Here is a 13064-nt window from a genome sequence, read left to right as displayed (position 1 = left end):
GTGTGTGTGTGTGTGTGTGTGTGTGTGTGTGTGTGTGTGTGTGTGTGGCAGGGAATGAATACTATACAGTAGCTTGTGCTGAGACCCGTCTGTGTGTTTTTGTATGCAAGCTTTACTGTGTGTATTCCAGGGTTTACATGTGCACGTGGTTGCAAGTGTTAGTTTGCACGCTTTTCGTTGTGTGTGTTTCTGTGTCTGTGTGTGTGCGTGCATTTGATTGTGTATCAACTGTCACCGGGTTTATTTTTTGCGTTGGTTTGTTGTCGACTGTTTACACATACGTGGTTTTTCTTTCGTTCACCGCGTAGGACTGTTATCTCATGAAGGGTGTTTGGACTCGCTCCTCGTTTCTTCAGATCTGCAAACAAACGGCGGACCGTGATGCAGCTCCTGGATGAGGAGGAGAGGCAGTTGCACACAAACACGCCTTTCACGCGCACACTCTGAAGCCCTCACAGAAAGCGTCCCCTCCTCCCTTTAGAGGCGTCCATCTGTTGCACATGTGACAGACTAAAAACGGACTCAGAAATTCAGACTCTTTTCCTTGTTTAACACGACAAACACAGACAGCAGACTGGAGGCAAGGAAGGTACGATTCTAGCTGTTGCTCTCACCACTAGAATCTCTCAGTAACTGGTCTTTCTTGGACAAATGTGTATTTATGTGATGCTACATTTTTAATGTGACAATAGTATTTATTCCATAATAAATAAATACCAAATGGTGCTAATGGGACAAAAGGAACTTGGAAATAATTATGACAAGCTGACGATCTCAAACCATTTCCTCTTGAGATAGTCATGATAAGATTTTGTCTTTGCAAAGTTGAAGCACATATACACAGATATGGTCTTATATTTTGGATAGCGTAATATGGCATAAGTGTTGCCTTTTCCTGGTTTTCTTTTCCTGGTGCAGTAAAACAATGTCATTTCCTGAGCTCACCAGATTGTTCTAGCTGTTGTGTTATTTGCCTTTACCCACGTAGTCCTTATATCCACATCACTGACGATTATTTATCCAAAATCTCATTGTGTAAATATATTTGGAAAGCACCAATAGTCAACCTTAAAATATCGGCGCACTATTGATATCGTGGTATTTGATTTTGTCCATATCACTCAGCCCTAAACTTAGCCACAAATTCCTCCCCTCTCCGTCCAGAGCAGCGCTCGAACATCATTGTAAACTGAGCTTGAAGAGTGACTGAATAAATACAAGGAAGTAACCACCGAAACATCTTCACTGGCCTCCATGCTGCTTCCAGCTGTTTACTTACACTGTTTTCCATTGCGTTTGTGAAATTGAGTGTGACACACTAGAAAAACACCCAGAAAGGCGTATTCATCTACTGGGAATGGGACAGGAGTCAATCGGCTAGTTTTTGCGGGTTTTCTTGCGTTTAATAAAACCTGCATAAACGCGCTAATTTTGGTGGAAAAGGTGTAAAGCACTCGCCTCCCGAGGCTCTCTATGCTCCCAGCTCATTTTTCTATTGAGTCGCATTAAAGGAGAGCAGATTCCCAAAAAAATTAAAGCATGTCGGTGCAAAAAGACTTAGAGGATGAACAAAAGACAGCAAAAGTAATTGAACTATTTCCACTGGACTATTGCTAAACAAAGCAGTTCCAGTGAAGATGCACAATGCATTCCTTCACGGGAGGATAATCCGAAAATGCTTTGTTTAGCAAAATCATTTTTGGGGATTTCCATGAGCCCACAAGTGGATGCAGGACACTTCAGTGATGCTGCACAGGAATCTTCTGGAAGTTTTTCAGCCGTTTTATAACCTTTGCTGTCTTTCGTTTGCACCGGGCGCTCCGCTCTCCTTAACGCCATTTCTTTATGGAGGGGAGTACTATATACAATTCATATTGTTGTGGGGTGAACTCCTTTAGATAGTTTTGTTCTGAAGGAGTTTCGACATGTTCACCTGTATTGAAAAAACACGATCCCATTGTTTGGCAGTGACTGAATATACCAGACAGCGCAGCAGCATTCGCCTCTTTCAGCCTTTTGAAGCGGCCGCAGTGGAGCTCCTCAGATATCTCAGCCCGCCTTTGTAACTGCTGCGTGTTGTTATTTTTCTCTCTCCTGTGCCTCCAGGACATTCTCAGAAAACGACTGCACCATGGTGGCCCCATCTGACCCCTGCCTCAGCCCCACCAAGGGAGAGCTGGTCTACAGCAAGACAGCCAAACAGTGCCTGGAGGAGATATCGGGTACAGCGGGTCGACACACATGCCGCGGGCTCTGCATGCTTGATATTTGTCCGTGTGGGTGTGTAATGCCATGTGCATTACACATTTGTCTCCTCTAATACTGGTTATACACTGTCAGGATTTAACCTTGATCTGCTGTTCAGCGTCCATATTTAACTAATGTTGACCTGCTGCAATGCTCCTCTGTGTGTTTAGGATGCATTTACTCTCTTTAGGAAATAGAACAATTGGTTTTGCATACTTTAACGCTGTTGTATTACATTATGGATTAGCTGCCCTACATAACATTTAAGTGAGAGCAGGCTGCAGGGGTTTTAATGCAGAATAGCTAAAGAGTCGCTGCGGGATGGGAGACTTTTTGAAGGCTACTGCTGTGTATAGCACAATGTGCTAGTGTCGTGCAGCTGGTGTGTAAGTGTGTTTTCGGTGTGTGTGTGTGTGTGTGTGTGTGTTAGTCGTGTTTACTGGGGGGATCCCTGTTCCGCGCCGGTTCCATGTGGTGAAGGGAAAAGGTCAGCACTGACAGACGGACACAGGGAGCATCTGCGGCTCTTTGTTGTTTCTGTTTACATTCTTGCATGCCACCGTCGTGTTTTTAAAATCCCAGCTCTGCATCATCATCAATACGTACACATCATTTATTGTTTTCAGCTTCAGCAGAGGGATGGCTTTTGCAAAGAGTTGCTTGACATTTGATGGATGTTTTTTTTTTTTATCCAAAGCTCATAAAGTGTTAGTTCAGATATCTGAGTTCTTATGGAGGAATGGATGCACATCGCATATACACTACAACGGAGCAAGAAAACTGGGTATGGGAAGAGTTTTAAGCCTTAAAGAGATATCATTTGATTTAAGAAGGGTGTAGTGATAAGAGGCTGCAATCATTTAGAAACAGTACATTTTATCCAATATTTTGTACATTATTTATATTTGAGTTCATCATCCTTTTCAACGGCACCAGAAAGCTGCTGGCAGAACAGAAAGCCTACCGTTTGTTTGTAATGACTCCCAACATCTTCATCGTCCTTTAACTACGGTCAGTGGACATCTGAGCAATTGAGCTTCTGCAGCTGAGAGGTCAGTGCTGAGGGACATTTGACCAGCTTCTAACCACAAACTCCAAATTCTGACAAAGGAACAGGATGAGAGCTCAAAGCAGGCAACACAAACCACTGGCACAGACACATTCCATTGTTTCAAATGCATCTTGCCATTTGCAAAAGACTTCAGTGTCACAACTGCAACCCATTTCACATTAAAGAGGTTTGTGTTGCCGCACATTCCCCATTATCCACCGTATTGTCTGTTTTAAGCATTTTGTCATTGAGTTAGATCATGTGCTTCCAAATATTCTGAAATGATTTGGATTTTACATGTTTAGTAGAAAAATGCCATTTGGAATGAAACTCCATCCTTAGAATAACATAAATAGCAGAGGGTGACATGGACGATGAATCAAACAAGCAATAAACTCAACGGCAAAAAAATAAGACGTCAAGTTCAAAGTGAAGCCGGAGAGACTCTGAGCGTCTACAAAGTGCAGCGTGCACAAACAACAGCGCATGATTACAGGTTTCGGGAATGTCAGGTTTGGCTGCGACATTCCAGACATTTCCCTTCGGCCGTGGCTTTTCCGCAGCCCGTCATTTGAAGGATAGAATTAGACTGCGACGCGGACCGTTCCCTTTGTTTTGAGGTCCATTTCAAACGCTCCGCTCTCTGCTGTCACTCGTTTCATGGCCGTTTCACATCCTCCGCTTACTGCCCGACTCTTGCCCCGCAGAGGGGCAGAAATGAGTCCCTGGGAAGGAAATTCAAGTGTATGCAAATACCACAAACAACCACATGACAGGCCTGCTCAGTTTACTTGTACAAGCTCGTTATCCACGCGTTGATTTAAGCTTTTTGTGAAATTAATGGGAGACGAGGATAGTAAAAACTGCTGAGTCATTCCGAAGTAATTTTATTGACATTTAAGAACATGCGATTAGGAACACCTTAATTAGGGTTTCTGAGGCAACCTGCTTCCACTCCTTACTAGCTATTGGTAACCACGATTAAACAATGTGGGGAAGACAGCTGTGAGTAATAGCAACAGGGCTAATAAGGCTTGCACTGATTGATGGGGGTACGTGGGTTCTGTGGTCTCATTGTTGATCCGCGATAAGCCGCCGGCTCGCTGCTTTCGCTCCTCGAGATAGCATTTAATTAAGTCGGTCGGCCGGCGTGGCTGCGAGCTCACAGGTGCTGCTGTCCAAACAACTCACTGTCACATCGCGATGGAGAGATGAAGAGAAGAGAGAGGGTGGAGGATAGTGTGAGGGAGAACAAGACATGGGCTGGGAAGAGGAAGGGAGCGAGCAGAAAAGCGAGAGAAGAAGGATTAGGAGGAAGAGAGGGTGATGAGCAGTGAGAAGGAGGGTTGAGAGAGAGAGAGGGAGTACTGCAGGCTGCACGCAGGAACGAACAAGCACACCGAGAGCTATGCGAGTCCGTTCTTTGGCTTCACCACCCGTTCGTTCTCCGCTGTGAGGAGAGAGGGACTGTCAGAGAGTCAGAGGGAAGGGGGCGCAGCAGAAGTGTAGCGGTGAGGTGGTAATTAAAGGAGAAACAGAAGGCGCAGGGTGGGAGATAAGAGTGAGCGAAAAGAGGCTGTCGTTTAATAGGGGGAAAAGATAAAGAGAGCGCGGGAGGGGAGTGGGAGAGAGGACGCGTTGGTGAGGGAAGAGAGATGTAGCGACTCCACGCCCCTGATCGTGGTGGAGGAAGAAGACATGAGGACGGGAGACGGAGTGGAAGGAACAAGTGTTTGCGTCCGGCTCGACGTCTCGCCGTGACCATGGAGCGACTCAAGGATGGATCTGGATTCTACCTGCATGCCTGAGAGGGAGCTTTCCTCTCTGATCTTCGACCAAGCCCACCAAAGCTTGGAGCTCAGTCGGGAGGCGTGGGACGCATCTCTCTGCCTCCTCCTCCGCCCCCCCCCCCCCGGTTCCTCCTTTACTCCACTCGCTCTTCCAGTGACAGTGCGGCCACGATGTAAAGCGGACCGCTGCGCACAGGTGGATCCACTTGCATATACAGTTTCTCCCACGGAGGCGGAAAGGTAAGACGGATAAAGGGAGGGGAGCGGTGAGCCAGAGATGAAGAGAGGAGCAGAGTTCTCGGTGTATCAGGGAGGCAGCCCGGCTCGACGGCCTCCCCAGCCTCTCCCCGACAACCTCAACCTGCGGATCAAGCAGCGCTCGCTCACAAACCTGACCCTGCTCAGCGACGGCGAGCAGCGGGTTTACTCCTTCGAGCTGGACGAGCCGCCGCCTCTCCTTTCCCGACCCCGGAGCTCGCCGCTGCACTCGTCCTGCACACAGCGGGCGGGAGGCAGCCTGCAAGGAAGCCCGAGGAAGGAGGTGGTCACAAGGGGCGGAGGCGCGCAGGGCACCACGGCTCGATCCCTGTCGCTCTCCCTCACCAAGGTGCTCTCTCAGTCGGAGCACTCCCTCATCCCAGTCCCATGGCGGTGCACGGGCGCGGGCGGGCGACCGCAGCGGGCGTCGTACAGCGGCCACCCACGGACGGAGCCGGCGCGGACGTCCAGGGGAGAGGGGGGAACAGGCGAAGAGGGCAGCAGCGGGCGCTCAGACGAGGAGCCGGCGGCGGGCTGGGCTGGCGGGAAGAGGGTAGGCAGGGAGAAGGACAGCGGGTACTGGGCGGAGGAGGAGGTCTCAGGGGGAGGTCCTCGCGAGGGAACGGCTCAGCTGGATAAAGAGTTGATCCTCACCATGCTGGGCGACCTGGAGCAGGTGCTGCACACACAGCCCCGCCCACGTAAGTCAACACGGTCATGAAATGAGCATGAATGTGGACATTCATAGGCACAATAAAAAGGATTACTTTGACAACACCGGAAATTGGAAACTTTGTACAGGAAGTAAAAAAACTCCCGTTAATGTGAAGTTTTGGTTAAGTTAAAAAATGCAAACTTGGACAGAATATTATAATGTCAAAGCAGAAAAAGCCTTCAATAAGCCGGTTATTTTCTTAATGCTCTTGACGATTTCTCAGGGCACACTATTAACATTTTAAGACATTATTCAAAAGAAATTCGTAAGACGGGGCCGGGACACACACCCTCCCTCGTGCAATTCACACGCACACACTCACCCAGTACATCCACAGGGTTTACACAAGCAGCAAGTAGTTCGATGTCATGGACACAGGCGGATTTACACACATCCTTTTTTATCACTTGCATCCGCACACTGTCACACTCTGGAAATGCAGCTCTCTGCCGTGTGTGTGTGTGCAGCATTGTTAAGTGTCGTGCTGTGAATTAACGTCAAGCTGGCCACAGTGTGATTCTGGAAAGAGCACCCATGTAACAAACCTGGCTTTGATGCTTGAGGGAAGGGGACGTGGGAGGTGGGGGATGTTCAGCTGATAAGATGGACCGTTTATTCCAACAGATTATATTGTCACTCTACAGACAAAGCAAAATTATAATGCACAGCAGAGCAGGGAGAGCTTTGGCGGTGGGCAGATTGCTGATTTCCTGTAAGCGGGATCACGGCATGATGCAGCAGGAAGAAGAAATACCTTGAGATGGAGATGAAGAAAAAATCTCCACCGACACCCACTGAAAAAGCACTGCTTGTATTCCTTGCACCCTCCCTCGCCGCCTGTGACTCACGCAGCCAACATAATCAATAGCTTATTATTACACCTGCGTGTGCGTTTATCCTCACTCTGTTCATGCATACAGGTGCATGCCTCTGTACGCGTGTTGCTACAAGTGTTTCGGGGATATCCTGTCCGGATATCTGAGAAGCCGTTTCCATCCTTAAAGGACTCGTCCACCCTGTCAAAGTTGTCTTTCAAAGTATCCAGCTGCTGATGTGGCGGTTTGAGCTTTCAGGCCCCCTGGGAGCCGTTGTCGTTGATACGCATTAATGATGCGACGCCTGTTAGATAGACACACACAGAGATAGACAGACGGATCGATATATCCACACGCTATTTATTTTGTTTGTTTATTGCCCTGTTACTGAATGTGTGTGTGTGTGTGTGTGTGTGTGTGTGTGTGTGTGTGTGTGTGTGAGCTGCCATGGCGACACTCCAGTGACTGACAGCCAAAGCTTCATTCAGGCTGATTTGTGACAAACCGCTGTAACAACGGTAGAGCTGGCTACTTGTGCGTTTGTCTGTACATATGCGTGTGTGTGTTGGCATGCGCTTGTATAATTAGAGGACTGGGATGGTTCCCTAATAGTATTCAGCTAGAGCGAGGGGCATCGGCACCAGATCCCATGCATTATTTAAAGAGAGAGAGGGAGAGAGGGAGAACTGGCACTACAGCACCCGCTGCTTCAGTGCGTGTGTGCGTAAATGTGTCAGTCCCAAATTACAGTCGTTTGCAAGTTTATCTCGAGCAGCGTTCGTTCTGCACCTCATATGTGTGTGTTTCTAGGCCCATGTGTGCATGTGTACCTTCCCTCTCCTTCCGTCCGTGCCCTTTTCGATCCTCTCCACGGACCTGGTCTCAGTTTGGCTCACTGGGAGCCGAGAGCTGGACGCGCAGCTTGAATCCAAATGAATGCCTCGTGGCTTCTCGCCTCTCTGCGGCGCCGCAAAGTGGAAACCACGGCTACACGCATGTATAAGTCGCCTCTACGAAGGGAATTTAGCTTAGCTCATTCCTGCAGCTCTCCTTGATCCAAATAACGGGAACTGAGCTGGTTAAATCGCTCACAGGTATTGGTGTGTATTTTTTTCTAACACCAATGCGTGCGTGCATATGTTTGTTTGTTTGTGTGTGGGGCTGCAGTTGCATTGCACAAAATTCCCAGATGGCCTCTACTCTAACGTGCAGGGGAGACCTCTGCTCCTGCACACACACACACACAGGAAAAAAAAGAAGCATAAATGCACACACACGCCTCTGGCCGCTTCTCAATGTTGCATGAGGTGTCTGTTCATGGTGGCGACTCCAGGGCCAGATCTCCTCATGTCACTTTTATAATGGGATCGTAATTGGATCTTTCTCGAAGGGGCCCTGGTGAGAGGAGGAGAGGACAGGAGAGGAGGAGGAGGAGGAGGAGCAAGGAAGACGGGAGAAAAAAGGAAGAAGAATTGGAGAACATCAGATCACAGGGGTGCTTTGAGTTTGTGGCAGCAGAGATCCATCAACCTGCTGGGGAATGACAGCATATCATTCGTCTCTCAGCTCTGTTTTAGATGAGACTGGAACTCATTCAGGGCTTCCGCCAACACACATTCCTTAGCTCAGAAGTGCCTCACGGATTTCTAATTACTGGCCATATAGTGCAAAAATCTGATACGGGGTCGGAGGTGAAGAGCATGGGTCACCACCTCCACCTCGCATAATCTTCCGTCTGTTTGCTCCGCGAAGACAAAACATGACCTCAATTATGCCAGACTGCGAGGTCATTACACAGTTTGATACCAAATAATTGAGGTCATGTCTTGAATTCATTTTGGAAAAATGCAGACAGTGTTTGAATCTACAAGTCTTCAAACAATGTGACCAAGACAAAGTTAACCAGTATTAAATCCTGTCTTTGGCAGCCGCTCTGCTACGGTTACTGGCCTCCTAGCATTTTCAGCTTATTCGTTGGAGTTTTATAGCATTTAAAAAGAAAGACGATTGCAGTAAAAGGAAGAAAAAGGTTCAGTTGATGTCACCTATATTTAAAAAGGTCTTTCTACAGGACAGATAGTCACGGCATGTAAAAGAAAGCGACTCTGTGTCACAGTGCTGGACAAGGTGACTCCAACTTTGTGTGCCGCCACACAGCGTACGCTAAAGTAGAATAGGCGGCAGTGTCGAGCTGGTCTGTTTAAATCAAGTCATTTTTTACAGTGTGGCGGGAAAAAGACAGGAACTGCAGAAATAATGCAGAGCACAATTGTTATTCGAATGAAATGTATACAGTCTGTGCATTTTTGCTGGAAAAGTTATCCAAATGCCTTGAGGGCAACTCTGAAATTGATATATTTATCCAGGGAAAACTGGCTCAGCTGATTTCCTTCTTTCCAACACCGACCTGCATCATAATCCGGCATCAACACCTCAGCATTTCTTCTCCTCTCTGGCACTGAGCTGCACCACAGAAGTCGCTGGAGGCCAAGCCGCCGCCGCTCCCATTCGTCCGGGGTCGCTGTAATCACAGCAACATGCTCCTCGCACTCGTCTTACCATGTGTTGTCGTCTCGTTGCACCAGATCTGCTGGCTCATTGGTCTCCACCACGGAGACTTCCGGCGGCACCTTGCAACCCGGAAGAGCAGTGTGACCACCGTCCATTTATACCTCTCATGCCACTCGTCATTGACCCATTACCCGGCCTGTGGCCATAGGCTAGCCTGACGAGCGAGCAGAGAGGCTTGACTGGAGGAGACAAGCAGATACTTTGGTCTGCGCCCACAGCTCGCAGTCCCGAAGTGTTGCCCACCCTGTGCTTGTTGGCAGCACACTTTAGAATAGGCCTAAGTGAAGTTCTGTAAACATGGCACTTAGACGAACATGAAACATATGATTCTTAGCTGCATGCTGATGTAGGGCGAGGGTGGCAGCGCTCTGACAGAGTTTCGCGGGCACGTCTGTGTCCCCCACTAACAGACGAAGCACGTGTAGTGTCACGGTACGACATTTCTGCATTGGCCTGAAGGAAAGATGTCAGCGCTGCATAAAATAATGTATCCACTTCTCAGACTAAAAAAAGAAAATGTGTGTGACGCAGCCTGACAGGCCGATTCATTGAACGGCTTCCCAATTGTCAGCACGGGGTTTCAGAGACGGGCGCCCGTTGCCGGCTGTCGCCGTGATCTGTCGTCATTTCGTGTCCCTACGGAGACGTTCAATAAAATGCTGCATGTCAGATGTCTTCCTCGCTTCTTGTATTGCGTGTGTAGCCTTTGTGGTTGTGGGTGGGTGCTGTGTGTGTGTGTCTCCGAACCTCTCAGTAAATCATGTAAAAATGCGTGTCTCTAGGAGAGGACCCTGAGACGAGACGCATGAGGACGGTGAAGAACATCGCCGACCTGCGGCAGAACCTGGAAGAAACCATGTCCAATCTACGGGGGACACAGATCAGCCACAGGTAAGGCACACAGATGGTACGACCCATTATTTACTGGGGATAGTAAATGACTCTGGTCTGGTTTTTGGTTAAGAAAAGGGATACGGACAATGAATTGCCTCGTTTATTTGTAGGGCCGCGTGCATAAGGGACAACAAGAGATTGGTTCCTTAAAGGAGAATATTGTTATTTCCCATTCATATCCCCTTAAAGTCAATCTGTTTTATTCATGAAGTTTAAAATGAGCTCCACAAATCAGAATACATTTTTTAAAGCAATTGAAAATGTCAACCTAATTGAGTTGTTTCAGGGTTGAAGTGAATTATGTTGCCTTCAGGCCGCTGTGTTATTTAACCGAGACAATAGTGAAATGTAGCACCTCAAATAGGATCATAAATCTCTCACAACCCAAATATAAATGTTCCCATCTGCTTCTTAGGTGGCTCACTTCGTTATTTATACTTTTGCTGGCGTTAGATTATAGTTACCTTGTGTGTGTTATGTCCGACCACTGCTGCAACATTTGCCCCCCCCCCCCCCCCCCCGCAGGCAGCACCCAACTTCAGTCAGACACTGTTTTAGAAGTAAACCAAATGCAGAGAAAAGGGATTTGCCTGCCAGTGTTTATTTTAAGACACTTCCACCTTTTTGAGAGACTATTATGCAGTCACATCTAAAGTTCACTTTCCGTCTGAACAATGAGAAAAGTTGGTCCGTTGTTTTTCGGCTCGTTCAGGCAAACTCTGCTTCCCACTAACTCCTAGAATTATCTGGCTCTTTAGCTGCTAAATGCTGCTAAGTGTCTGTCTGCTTTTTCGGGACTGGAAACGCGGTGTACTGTTGGTTTTAAGAGCTCTTCGGCTCAGAACGCCCGGCTGCTGCATCTGGAAACAACACTGATGATGCTGAGAGTGAACCAAAACAATAAAGTTTAAGGCTGGGCCAAAAACAGTGAGTTACAAGAAAAAAAACACGCTCCACAGAGCTGAGGTGGTGATGAATTTCTCTGGGTTTGTCACTACAAGTGACCCCCTTTCACATTACACATTTGATCCATTGTAAATATGAAATTATTAGTCGAAGCAGCTTAGTAAAATAATTATGCTAATGTTGCTTGCGGGTATATGATAGTGTCTCCGTGACCCTCAACAGGAAATAAAAAAAGGAGAACGTAGCACCTATTTTTTGTCGCAAGAACAGAGCAACCAGAACGTCACCATTCAGCTGCAGCCTATAGGCCTGTTTTCAGAGGCTATTTTCACACCGACTGAGACATGTTTAACTTCCTCAAAGACTGTGAAGGAGACCCACCAAAGTCACGACCAATAACCACTGAAAATAACCAAAGTTTCCTTTGTGATCACATTTTCCCATCCCAGCACTTATTATGCGAGTTTCCCTGTGCGTCCGTTGTCCTTGGAAAACAGAAGCGGCTCAGATTTTGATATCTCTGACTCAGTTCACCACACCGATCCAACAGGGAGATACGTCTCCAATTGTTAATGATGTTTCCTCTGTTGCCATGCATTCTTCTCCTCCGCGTTTTTTTCTGGATTTAATTAGAAAAGTACAGGAGCCACCTTCCTCACCAGCTGGCGCACATGTAATGACATTTCAGGAGTTGATGGACAACCGGCACCTTAAAAGGCCGTCCCATCTGTGAGCCACGGGGACAGTCTAAACAGTGTGGAAGCTGCGGCTCGGGCGAGGACGAAAATGATAACCATTGGTTTGTGTCGGCTCCCCCCGGGCAGCAGCTCCCCGCTCTGTCTCTCCCCCTCTCCCTTAGTCTATTATTTTGTGTGTTTTGCCCCATTTGCAGTGGAATATGGTGGCCGGGCTGCAGACAGCCATGACAGATGGCAGTCTGTGTGTGTGCATTTGTTTTCTACTTCTTTTTTTTTTTTTTTTTGTCCTCAGAGGAGTCTCAGCCAGGCGCGATCAATACAGCGCCATTGTCTTATCGCCATGTTTTATTCTGGCGAGGGCCCACGGGGATGGGGTGGGAGGTGTTTGATCGGTCTGAGACGGACAGCCATCATGATGCATCATCGTCATCAGCATCATATACGGTGTGTCTGCACATGTGTGAGCAGTAAGCAGCCATTAGATTAAACGTGGGACAAAAAGGGAAGTCGGCTCCTGTGTGTGAGCCTCTGCGGACATGTTTGTATTCTCAATGTAAGGATAGTCTCAGAGTCCGCATGCCAATCCTGTCTGTGACAGAAGCCCGACCGGACCATCTTAATCTCTCCCATGGAGGAGAAACGGCTCTGAAGCACCTTCAGTAATTAATTGCCGCTATGCTCGAGCAGACAAGACTGTCATATTCAGCGCTTTGAGATTCGCTCTCCGTACCTGGTTATACCTCATTCATGCAGACTGGGTTTTAGGACCGCCAGCTGGAGCCATCACAACATGGACATGGAGTCCACTAGCGCAGAAACAGACACCGTAGTTCCCTCTTTATGATTGTTTTACGTGTCACAGATAGAATAACAAATTGTCCTCATCTATGCTCCTCAAAAGAGCAGAAGTTTTATGCTCCGTATTAAAGTATATTTGTGAAGGTGTAATCAGGATCCTTCTTTTCAAATTGTTCTGTATATAGCTAAAATAGAGTTATAGCTAAAAGTTTTACTTACTTATTTAAAGTGTTTTCCATTCATAGTTTTGGGGATTTTTAAATTATATGGAGGGATTTTTATGCCTTTTATGTGGAATGACTTGTAGCACAAGTACCCGAC

The 13064-nt window shown here is 47.5% G+C and overlaps 1 protein-coding gene across 2 annotated transcripts; it reads left to right on the top strand.

Annotated features, from left to right (window-relative positions):
• The first annotated feature begins 7 nt into the window (after positions 1-7).
• Positions 8-13054, top strand: LOC116377367 (neuron navigator 1-like). 2 transcript variants are annotated; one of them, XR_004212205.1, is made up of 2 exons: positions 8-2222; positions 10230-10317. XR_004212205.1 is itself a non-coding variant. In XM_031838989.1 (2 exons), exons 1-2 carry the CDS (start codon positions 5366-5368, stop codon positions 10340-10342), a joined length of 795 nt encoding a protein of 264 aa, XP_031694849.1. In that variant the 5' UTR covers positions 8-5365; the 3' UTR covers positions 10343-13054. The 2 variants fall into 2 exon arrangements, 1 of the variants encoding a protein (XP_031694849.1); XM_031838989.1 differs by having other exon boundaries at positions 8-6047; positions 10230-13054.
• Positions 13055-13064: the final 10 nt, after the last annotated feature.

Source organism: Anarrhichthys ocellatus, unplaced genomic scaffold, assembly GCF_004355925.1.
Source record: "Anarrhichthys ocellatus isolate YVR2014 unplaced genomic scaffold, GSC_Weel_1.0 scaffold1162, whole genome shotgun sequence".
NCBI lineage: Eukaryota > Metazoa > Chordata > Actinopteri > Perciformes > Anarhichadidae > Anarrhichthys > Anarrhichthys ocellatus.
This window is presented reverse-complemented; position numbering and strand designations above follow the sequence as displayed.